Raw genomic sequence first — 12,634 nt, forward strand, 5'->3', positions numbered from 1 at the left:
AGTGGCAGTCCTGACATGTAGGGGCAGTCCTGGCATATAGTGGCAGTCCTGACATGTAGGGGCAGTCCTGGCATATAGCGGCAGTCCCGGCATGTAACCTTCTGAACTGAGTAAGGGGCCTAATACATGGAGCGAAAATAGTCCGAATCAGGACTCTATCGCTCTGTGAGGACACTGGGGAACATGATCAGGTAGTATATATCACAGACAAGGCCTGAGGCCACCGGGGAACGTGATCAGGTAGTATATATCTTTATTGTTTACTTTATACAGCAAGGATTGCACACACATCACTAATGATATACTGTATATATACACATAGGGGGAGATTTATTAAACATGGTGTAAAGTGAAACTGGCTCCGTTGCCCCTAGCAACCAATCGGATTCCACCATTCATTACTCACATTCTAAGATGGTGGAATCTGATTGGTTGCTAGGGGCAACTGAGCCAATTCTTCTTTACACCAGTTTGATAAATCTCCTCCATAGCTTTTGCTGTAGTAGGCTCTCTAAGCGAGCTCCATTCTACCAGATTGGCGCTCACTTCTGCAGAATATCAGGCCGTGTAATACGGCCTTAAAAGTGGCCGTACACTTCCAATAACTGCTGGCTGAACATTCCTTCAGCTGACAATTATCTGTCCCATCCGGTCCCGTCCTCCCCATACACAGAAATTTGGCACATCTGAGTGTTCCTGTGTTCTCTATGAGAGGGGAAAGCCATAGCCATACAGATCTGATGGCGGCTTATCTCTCTGAGAACAAAGAGGTTGGGCGTTGATTTTCCATCAAGCTTGACCCCCTATGTCCACTGATATCATCTGTCAGAGGACTGTCCAGAGAGCCCCATACACCTTACGCTGATGGCCAAACCCACCAGGAGCAACAGGTACCACCAACAAAAGAGTAACATGTATGGGGACCTTAAATTGTTGCTAAAATATTTCAGCATTTGGGGCCCCACCTTCAACTTTGCCCAGGGCCACATCTAGTCTAAAACCGGCCCTGTATATGTCAGTAGTATCTGTGACGGGTGTATATGTCAGTAGTGTCTGTGACAGTGGTGTATATGTCAGTAGTGTCTGTGACAGTGGTGTATATGTCAGTAGTGTCTGTGACAGGGGTGTATATGTCAATAGTATCTGTGACAGTGGTGTATATGTCAGTAGTGTCTGTGACAAGTGTCTATATGTCAGTAGTATCTGTGACAGTGGTGTATGTATGTGTGTATGTCAGTAGTGTCTGTAACACTGGTGTATATGTGTGTATATGTAAGTAATGTCTGTAACACTGGTGTATATGTGTGTGTTTGTGTATGTCAGTAGTGTCTCAAGTGATTGACAGGTTTGCTCCCAAAGATGTTCTGCAGCAGCTTCTATTAATGCTGGGCTCTAATAAAAGAACCCACCATTAAAAGAAAATACAGCAGATATTTCTAGTTCAGTATTTCTTATTACACTGAGATGATTTCCCTGTGTACAGTCTACTCATGGTGTATACATCTGCACTAGTGTAATCACATTCTAGTGTGAATGTGTGTATGTCAGTGGTGTATCTGTATATATATTAATGGTGCCTCTGTGTGTATATATGTGCATCATTGTGTGTGTTTGGGAGTTGGCCATAAATGGTGGGCGTACAGGATTCATGGGGCCCCATACAGTTTTTTGCTATGGGGCCCCATGAATCCTAGCTACGCCCCTGGTCACTACTAATAGCCACTGTCAAAGGGAATCGATATCGGAATCGATAGGTGGCTGCACTCAGCCAGGCACAGGGATAACATATTACTACATGATAACTTTTCATATAATACATGAATGGCTTGTGTCTATTAGACTGGGAGCCAAACTAACAGAGCATCCATCGGTTATGACCCCCCCCCCCCTAATAAGACAACCCCTTCCCTAAGACATTATATTAGCACAGTCTTACCAATGGTGCACATGGTTACTGTAACAATAAATAACAAAAAAGCTGATTATTACTATGCTGGATAGAAATCTAATATCAACGCTAATGGTGACATAGAAACATAGACGACCGTCGTCAGAAAAACACCACTGGGTCCATCTAGTCTGCCCTGTTAGTATTTCCCTTCTTATTAGCTTAAGATAGATATACAGTATGTTTAGCCCAATCAGGTTTACATTTAGTTACTGTAGATTTACCTACTACATCTGCTGGAAGTTTGTACCAAGCATCTACTGCTCTTTCAGTAAAGTAATATTTTCTCACGTTGCTTCAGATTTTTCCCCCAACTAACCTCACACTGTATCCCCTTGTTCTCGAGTTCTTTTTTTTTTTTTTTTAGTAAAAACACTTCCCTTCTGAACCTTATTAAGTCTTTTCACATTTAAAGGTTTCCATCATGTCCCCCCTTTCTCTTCTTTCCTCCAGACTATACAGATTCAAATCCTGAAGTCTTTCCTGATATGGTTTATGCCTGACACCCTCCACCATTTTTGTAGCCCGTCTTTGGACCCGTTCTATTTTATCAATGTCCTTTTTTAGGTGAGGTCTCCAGAACTGGACACAGTATTCCAGATGTGGTATCACCAAAGCTCTATACAGCGGGATCACAGTCTACGGGTTATACCTCTAGCTATACAGCACAGCATACCATTACATATATATACAGCCCAGCATACCATTATATATATACAGCCCAGCATACCATTATATATATATATATATATATATATATATATATATATACAGCCCAGCATACCATTATATATACAGCCCAGCATACCATTATATATATATATATACAGCACAGCATACCATTATATATATATAGAGCCCAGCATACCATTATATATATATATATACAGCACAGCATACCATTTTATATATACAGCTCAGCATATCATTATATATACAGCCGAGCATACCATTATATATATGCAGCTCAGCATACCATTATATATATATATATACAGCACAGCATACCATTTTATATATACAGCTCAGCATATCATTATATATACAGCCCAGCATACCATTATATATATGCAGCTCAGCATATCATTATATATACAGCCCAGCATACCATTATATATATACAGCCCAGCATACCATTATATATATACAGCCCAGCATATGATTTGCTTTTCCCACCGCCTGGCTGTACTGGTGACTCATTTTAACACTGCCAGAAATCACTACCCTTAAATCCTGCTCTTCTGAAGTCTTTGCCAACACAGAACTGCCAATATGATACTCAGATAGAGGATTCCTTCTCCCCAAGTGCATTATTTAACATTTGGAAACATTAACCCTACCTGTTACTCTGTTGTTCACACTCCCAGCAGCATCCACAAGGTATTCCAATGCCGTCTGGCAACAAGTGGTTTTGCCTGCACTACTCCTGCCCAATGGCACAATTGTCTGATCTTGGCGCTGGGTTAGCATGTTCCAATAGGCTTTCTGAGCCACAGAACAGATGTGAGGTGGCATGGTGTCCTTCTTCCCTTTGAATACCTGGAGGAAAGAGCAAGTAGACTTAGTATGCCTGTCAGGGACTATGCACCAAGCTGACACTCAGCTGCCCTCTATATTGAAGGACACTTTGCAATCATTTATGTAAGAGGGTTGTTAAGTTTACACCGGTGCTGTAACCAACTGTCAAGACAGATAGTATAAAAAGAATAATAGAACTATTTGTAACCTTTTCAAAGTAATCCGTGTGAAATGTGTTTTTCTGAGCCGACAAATTGTAATAGATTTACACTATAATCAAGTCAGAAGCCAATACTAGGACAGTAAAATTGCCAGTGTTGAATTGTATGAGCTGCTAACTGCAAATATGAATGAATTTGTATTTAGACTTTACAGCCATAAGTTGAACTGTGTATGCAATTTTAAATACGTAGATGTACAGTGCCACCTAGTGTACTCAGAGGAAACTGCATATGTCATTGGAATTTTATTTTCCTATTTATGGAAAGATTATGTGAACGGATCCTTACAGCAATATGTGGATGCTGTACAGCCTTGGTGTGCTGCTGTCGGGTGCCATATATAAAGGGGTATTCCATACGGCATTTGGTAGAGTATGCCAGAGTCAGTTTTTGTACATATGAAATTGGAGGCATAGGTTGGTACATGCAGAAGAGTGTTAGCCCGTATATAGTTATAAAGGAAAAGAGAGCTGCAATACTGCTTGATGCATGAGGTCTTAGGCTACAGTCACACGTCCTGTAAGTTTGTCCATAATTTCGGACAAATTTAAGGCTCATTGACTTCAATTGGGCAGTTCACGCTGTCCGTAGTTTTATGGATCCATAATCCGCAAAAATTGCTCCCATAAAAATTACTAACAAGTTCTAGCACGGAACAGAATTGCAGTGCGGATTGAACCATAAAAGTCTATGGGGGCATCTGTAATTTGCGGATGTTATGGAAGTAACATCCGCAAAAATTACGGATCACCTTAATCTATCTATGACGTTTCCAAAATCCGCAAAAAAATATGAATTACGGATGCATTACATAAGCCATATTACGTAATATGGATTGTAGGCAACCATTGCAGCTATACAATACGATCCTGAAAAGCTACTAAATATGTGAATGTAGTTTAAGGCTATGTTCACACTATGTAAGACTATGTAAGAACTTACATAATGCTACAGGCTGAAGGGATCCCGGCCGGAGTGTATACACATGGTATCCCGGCCGGGATACCTAGCGGCGCCGTAGAAAACTGACATATCAGTTTTCTGCGGCCGCTATTCAGTGAATAGCGGCCGCAGAAAACGCTGTCAGTGCATACTATGGCCGCACACTCCATAGTGTGCAGTGGGGTGTCCTGATGTGGGCACGCACGGATGCGCCCGCATCAGACCTCTGCTGCGCTACAGATCATCCAGCCAGTACTGCAGTACCGGCCGGGATGGTCTTTTCAGAGACTGGCCGTTCCGTGACCCGTAACCCATTCAAAGCGTTATCTGACCTTTTAAAATTTGATGGTTCCCCTTTAGATAGGCCATCAATATCAGATTAGGGGGTTAGACACTAAGCACTAGTTACGCGTGCTATAAGTTTACATCATTTGGTTAAAGGAGGACCATGGTGTAAAGTGACACTGGCTCAGTTGCCCCTAGCAACCAATCAGATTCCACCTTTCATTTTTCAAAGAATCTGTGAGAAATGAAAAATGGAATCTGATTGGTTGCTAGGGGCAACTGAGCCAGTGTCACTTTACACCATGTTTGATAAATCTCCCCCATACTGTCCACCTACTTTTGGACCACCCTGTACTGTACATAAACATATATGTGAGGGGCATTCAGATCTGAAGATGAAATTCCATCTGGATTTCCTATCCGTAGTTAAAGTGTATTCAGCAATGAGTTTCTCCCCAGCCTGATATGGCTGATAACAGAGAACACTAGCTCATAGTTTGTATATTTGTATTAATTGGCCTGTTAATGTTCAAAATATAACATAATAAACTTATCGAACCTTCGTAGAGAAGCTTGCCACGGGTCCGCTTGGCTTAAGTACTATGAGGTTTGGTCCGGCAGTGGTGTGAATCAGCTGGGACTGGTAGCGCTGCCATAGAGTATGGATTACACTGGATTCATTCAGACTGATAAGTGTTGTAAGATCTTCAGCATAGTCAAATTTGGAAGGATTTGTCTGTAGATAATAGATAATAAAACATGAGAAAAAAAATAAAATATAAAGGATTTACCTAACTGAAACTTGGCATTTCTGAAAACCAAAGTTGGAATGTGGTATCTATCATTACAGTCTAATAAAGTCTATTTAATATAGGTCATTAGGTGTACATTGTCGTGGGAACATCATATTACCCTGGTGTAGATGATGCCTCGGCCCCTTTTTTAGCAAATACTACAAGCCTGATTTCTTTTCTCACTGTATTGTGCCCTGCAGAATCCTATGTGAAGCGATTTTTATGGGCAAGGAGTCCTTATACTAGCACTAGAAAATAAGTCTAATATGACATTTAATATGCATGCTGCATGTAAAATATCTTGTATGCCACAGTCCATAGTGGTATACATGGCCCCACTGAAATGAGTTTAAGAGGAACTACAAAGTTGGCAACATTTAAATTTTTTCTCCAGGGACACGTTAGCATTTAAAAAGGGGTGTGGCCTATCATGGGCGTGGCTTCATAATTTTCCAGTTAGAATTTACAGTCAGAACAACACAAAAGGAGCATTACACACTCCAGTATGAGGTCCCCAGTATATTACACACCCCAGTGTCAGGTCCCCAGCATATTACACACCCCAGTTACAGGTCCCCAGTATATTACACACCCCACTCAGAGCAGTCTGAGATACAGAGATAGCATTCTACTGACTGACTGTATATACTGGTAGTTTGTACCCATATGATTCAGCTGCACCCCATATCATCATACTACTACCCCTTCATCCCCATGCCCCCCATCATCATATTACTACTCCTCCATCTTTCTCCTTGCCCCTCCATCATCATAGTACTACCCCCTTCATCCTCCTGCCCTTCCATCATCATAGTACTACCCCTCTAATCCTCCTTCCCCCTCCATCATCATACTACTACCCCCTTCATCCTCCTGCCCCTCCATCATCATATTACTACCACTTCATCATCCTCCTGCTCCTCCATCATCATACTACTAGCCCTTCATTATCCTCCTTCCCCCTCCATCATCATACTACTACCCCCTTCATCCTCCTGCCCTTCCATCATCATAGTATTACCCCTCTAATCCTCCTCCCCCTCCATCATCATACTACTACCCCCTTCAACCTCCTGCCCCTCCATCATCATATTACTACCCCTTCATCATCCTTCTTGCCCCCCCATCATCAGACTTCTTCCCACTTCATCCTCCTCCTGTCCTTTCATCATCATACCAGTACCCCCTTCAGCATCCTTTTGTCCCTTCATCTGAATTTAAAACAAAAAAAAGCTATACTTTCCAGTACGGTTCCTCTAGTCCCCCAGGGACTCCTCTCCCTGCTTTGTATGAGTGCCATTACTCGCGCTGGAAGGGGGTAGGGCTTACCGGGGGCGGAGCTTCCCGGGACATACTCGGGACATGGTTTTGCCGGAGGTGTCTCCTCAGAATCGGGGCAAACCGGGACTATGGAACTATCAGCAGGTTAGACACATCTATTGCACAGGAGATGCCGAGGAGGAAGGTATGACTCTTACCTTCCTCCTCAGTGCCGTTCCGATGCAGCTAGTTGTGTGCTCCATGGTCCAGTGAGATAATTAGGAGCACTGGGGCACCCGTTAGGAGCACTGCCCGCCCACGTAGCGCCAATCTGCCCATAGCCAGCCTGCTCCTTTCTAATGATAATCAATGGAGCGGGTCAGCTGGGGGCAGGCCGGATCGGTGCTATGGGGGAGGGCAGTGCTTGTATGTATCCTGTTTTAAAATAAAGCACTATGTAGAGCAATAAGACCTATTGTGACCATATCTGTATTTGTGTTCTAAATCTTTAGCACGTTTCAGCTAATAAAATAACTTTGAAATGGAAAAGAAGAGAAATATGTAGAACAAAACATTAGAAAAGCTCCAGGGCCGATCAGTGGGAGCACAGCGTCTTTTTTTTTTATCATACTTACCCTATGAATGTTTTCTTCATCCACATCTCTAGTTTTGTCTTCAGCCTCGATACGTATCCTGACTCTCCCTTCGGCTAACTCTGGAGTCCCCACATCTGGCTTAAGTTCTGTGGCTGATGTCATAGAGGAAAAAAAACAAATAAAAGTTTAGTTAAAGGGGAAACCAGAGGATAGAGGAAAAGTAGGAGATATCCGGGGGAGCCCAACCTCTGTACCCCCCGCCGATCTCCGTATTGGGCCCCCAGCTTCTGTATTATGGACACAGCCGTGGCTACGGTACATGACCCGTGGCCCTATTCATTCCTATAGAGTGGCGGAAAGAGCAGAGTACACCGAAAGAGCATTGTACTCTGTCCTCTTTCCGTTGGCTCTATAGGAATGAATAATCCCGCGGGTCATGTGCCGTACCCACGGCTCCATCCATAATACAGAAGCCGGGGGCCCAATATGGAGGCTTGACCCCCGCAATCTCTTACTTTTCCTCTATCCTGTGGAAATTGAATGTTTAAGGGGTAATCTGGTCCGGTTATTGCAATCTGGAATACCGGTTTGGCAATCCTTGTATTATCAGACAGCAGATACCAGTAGATTGTCAAACTATAACTCTACCAGATACATAGCACTACAGATGTGCAGAAAATAAAGTATTCTTTTTAAACTATTATTATCCTAAGACTCACAATTGTAATGACAGAGAACAATTGCTAGATTCTTGTACTGTACCACAAGGCAGGTGCAAACAGATATATAGAATACACAGTGATCCATATCCTCAATAAAACTTACCCAATGTGAAGCCATCTTTGTGGACATACCAGACCTGCTCCGTCTCATACCACACATCTTCTGACCCCTACAAAGAAAGAAGGTTAAATCTAATAGATGTGGCTCTAAAACAAGGGAGGATGCAAAACCAATCTTTTCTGTTACAGGCATGCATTTTTAACAGACAACAATATACAAGATGGGCACCTTTTCTTTACTTGTATATGTTCTTTTCAGTATATTTAAGGCAGAAAGTTTGAAATGTATTTTTTCGATATCATGACATAGCGATGTAAGATAATGAAGGTACTGTATCTGTCGTATCCACAGAAGACGCTGAATTACGGTCCAGATACAATGGTCCTTCAAGTTACAATATTAATTGGTTCCAGGACGACCATTGTATGTTAAAAATATTGAGACCAAAACTCTGCATAACTATTGAGACCAAAACTCTGCAAACCTGTTGACAATGTGGATTCAAAATACATTCAACCCTTTGTACCTAAACCATGGCTCTCCACTGCAGTGTATAGATGCATACATTTTATTTGTCGAATTCCATATAATGTACAAAGGTAGTATTTCATCAAGACATGTGAAAGCTGTAGTGTATTAAGGCAATGTTTTAGTCCAGACTTCAATCTCTCTAAAAAAGAAAAAAGTGACATCACGACCCAGTCTATACCTGAAGGGTACAGCAGGGGGCGCGGTATATGTAGAAATTACATGTAACAAATGATAAGTTATCATTTTTTACATGTAATTTCTATATATACTGCAACCCCTGCTGGACGCTTAAGGTATAGACCAGGTTGTGACATCACATTTTGTTTTAGAGAAATTGAAACCTGCCTGATCGACTGAATTGAGGGATATAGCACTAAATGTGTATTTCTAGCTTTGCTCATGTAATAACTAGAGATGAGCGAACCAGTTCGGCCGGTATGGGATCCAATTCGTATTTATCCAAAAGTCCGAGTCCGGTCGGATTCGGATTTTTAGAAGTCCGCTCCAAATTATTTTTTCTTCTTGCTTTCTAAAATGGCAGCCGCCATTTTAGAAAGCAGGAAGTGTTCTGGGCAGGAAAAGTGCTTTCCCATGATGCCCGGAACACATCCAATCAGCAGGGATGTTGCACTAGCCCACCCCCTGTGTCACGTCTGTATTGCTTTAAGAGGAGCGGTCACATGACCGCACGACGCAGTCTGCAGAGAGAGAGGAAGGAGACTGTTAGCAGTGCACAGAGGTCGTCAGTGACAAAACGCTGCTTCTGCACTGAGAGGATATTGTACAAAAGCAAAGAAAAAAAGATTACTAGGAAAGCGGAGAAGAGAAACATATAGTGACTGAGAAAGAAAAAGAGAGGGGGAAAGATAGATAGGTAGATAGATCAGGCATAGGAGAGCAAAGGGTGCACAGAACAAAAACATGCTTTGAAAGCATAGGTTACCTTTTCATGAGTAATCGGCTGTTCTTCAGTGATCGGGGCTGGTACATCAGTATTTTGGTCTTTCTGTGTTTTACCTTCTTCTGGTATGTTCTGTGCTTCATTATCTTTGGGGGACGACTGCTCCTGCTCCTGCTCATCCTGGTTCTCTGCCTGGGCACTAGCTGTACTATGTGTTTGTATGTTCTCTTCTGCTGCTGGAGGGGCTCGATCCTCTTCTACAGGCACTGGTGACTTGCTCTCATTCAGTTCATTGACCTTACTGATCATGGACTCATTTTTGTTATTATTCTTGGGGTCTGGTGTGCTCTGTCTCTTTGTAGGACTCTTAACAGGCTTCAAATGTATGGTTCTTTTGCTCCCTCTTTCTGGGGCTTCTCTTCTTACTGGGGGCTTGTCTTCATTAAGTCCATTCATAAAGACATTATTTGTGCCTGCCATTTCTTCTCCTACTGTGAGAATGTTCTCATCCTTAAACTGCTGAACAAGCGAATCGTTTAGTTTTCCAGGAGACTAAAGAAACAACGAGACAAAAAAAGGTAAAACTATATCCAGATCCAAATATATCCAGAGGCTACGCAATAAATATTTGACATCTATATCTAGACCTGTTCCCCATCCAACCCCATCAGGTCATGCGAAGACTCAATTCACACAAGCAACACGACTAAAGAGTGGCTAAAAAAAGAAGATTTGTGTCTTGGAATGAGCATGTGCAACCATAACCCTATCAAGACGCTTTGGTATGACCTCTAGAGGGCTGTGCACACAAGGCACACCAGAAACATTGATGAACTAACACACAACTGCAAGACAACATTCCTCTTTAACATTGCACAATTGTTATTCACATTGGTGAAGGGATCTACAGGTTATTAAATTCAATGGGTTTTAATTCAGTTTCTTCTTCTCTCTGCACTGTGCATGTATACTCAATAGGACAGGTTTATTAACTGCGCCATTGGCGTATGCCACAGAAAAGGTTAAAAAAATTTTTACAAACATCTGGTTTGCGCAAATATTGGCGCCTTTTACATGGTATGCGACCTGCTCACTTGATGGGCGGGCAGAAGGTGGTGGGTGTGAGAAGGCGGGGAAGACGCTCACCTAACTCCCCATGATTTATGGCTGCTAGCAGGTAGAAATCATGGCAGAAGTCTATACCTGCTAGCAGGAACAGTTGTAGATTTTTACGCCCACCGTGATTGTACCTCTGAATCCAGTGGGGTGAATAGGAACTTGGTCTAATTTAAGACCGTCATATGAGTAGGTCTTAATAAATCTTCCCCAATGTGCTCAATAAAAGACACAGACAGCACAAATGTTTGCTTGCTATTAGTTTAGTTTAATTATGTCTGTCTAGCTTTAGTGAAATTTACCTTCACTCTCAGTGCCCCATGTGCAATAGTAGAGCCTGTGGAGCCTCATTGAAGAGTCTCAAAACACAGGACTAGCCAGATATCCCTCCAGGAAGGACCCAGCCAAGGGGGGCTCCTGTAAGGAAACCACCAAAACCACCATAATAAGTGGCCCTATAAGTGGCCCCAGGAGGGATATCGAGACTCTTCAATGAGGCTCCACAGGCTCTTATTTTGCATATTCATGTTTCCCAGGGGGCAATGCACCTAGGATTTCACTGCATTAAGCACTTTCACTAGCAGCTGGCAGTGTTATCGTTTGGCTGGTCACCCTGAGATCAGTGATCTGTTTCTCTTATGGTTCTACTAGGCATTGCTCCCACCTAGCCAGAATCCTGCTCCACACTGATGAGGGGCAACACCCTGAAACAGCTGTATGTGGATTGATACCTGGCCTTGGTTTTTCTCTTGTCACTACATTGACTTATAGGGCCACTTAATATGGTGGTTTTGGTGGTTTCTCTACAGGAGCCACCCCATTGGTGGGTCCTTCCCGGAGGGATATCTGACTAGTTCTGTGTTTCGAGACTCTTTAATGAGGCTCCACTGGCTCTTCTTTTGCATATTCATGTTAAGACAAGTGATAAATAGGAGAGATCCTGCCAGGGGCATTCCTTATGATGAGGAGAGTGGGGGGGGGGGGACGGAGAGGCGGTGCAAGTCTAATTCACCGACACTCTAGGCCAGTGATTTTCAACCTTTTTTGAGCCGCGGCACACTTTTTATACTTAAAAAATCCCAGGGCACACCACCAACCAAAATGGCACTAAAACAGTACATATTATACATATAGTTAATAATATAGATTCTAAATGTATTTATACTCACTCAGTGTGAAACCTGGGCCTGTTTTCTTCTCCCCACTGTGCTTCTCTCCTGTGCTTCTCTCCACCATACTTCTCCCCCCTGCTTCTCCTGTGCTTCTCTTCCCCGTGCTTCTCTCCACCATACTTCTCTCCCCCATGTTTCTCTCCACCATACTTCTCTCCCCCGTGCTTCTTTCCTGTGCTTCTCTCCCCCATGCTTCTCTCCACCATACTTCTCTCCCCCATGCTTCTCTCCACCATACTTCTCTCCCCCCTTCTTCTCTCCACCAAACTTCTCTCCCTCCTGCTTCTCTCCCCTGTTTCTCCCCCATCCCCAGGTTTCTCTCTCCCATTGTTTTCTCCTGTTTCACAGGGGCACCATAGTTTGGGGAACTTTCCCCGCGGCACACCCGACCATGTGTCGCGGCACACTAGTGTGCCACGGCACGCTGGTTGAAAATCACTGCTCTAGGCCATGCCAATTTGACACAGGGCTGTAAGTTTAAAAGAAGATTTTAGGACAATAACTGCATCCCCTGCCGAATGGGCCCCAGGACAGATCTTGGATTAAAAGCAGCTATCCGAAGGTACA

The 12,634-nt window shown here is 43.1% G+C and overlaps 1 protein-coding gene across 1 annotated transcript in view; it reads right to left on the bottom strand.

Moving 5' to 3' along the window:
- MYO18B (myosin XVIIIB) overlaps positions 1–12,634 on the bottom strand; it is a 402,342-nt gene that overhangs the window by 363,701 nt on the left and 26,007 nt on the right. The window contains exons 5-9 of the mRNA XM_069961327.1: positions 9,822–10,331; positions 8,390–8,456; positions 7,604–7,716; positions 5,474–5,650; positions 3,289–3,487 (exon numbers count right to left, since the gene is read on the bottom strand). Of these exons, the coding sequence (XP_069817428.1) occupies positions 3,289–3,487; positions 5,474–5,650; positions 7,604–7,716; positions 8,390–8,456; positions 9,822–10,331 (1,066 nt within the window). The remainder of the gene's footprint in view (positions 1–3,288; positions 3,488–5,473; positions 5,651–7,603; positions 7,717–8,389; positions 8,457–9,821; positions 10,332–12,634) is intronic.

Source organism: Dendropsophus ebraccatus, chromosome 3 (genome assembly GCF_027789765.1).
Source record: "Dendropsophus ebraccatus isolate aDenEbr1 chromosome 3, aDenEbr1.pat, whole genome shotgun sequence".
Taxonomy (NCBI): domain Eukaryota; kingdom Metazoa; phylum Chordata; class Amphibia; order Anura; family Hylidae; genus Dendropsophus; species Dendropsophus ebraccatus.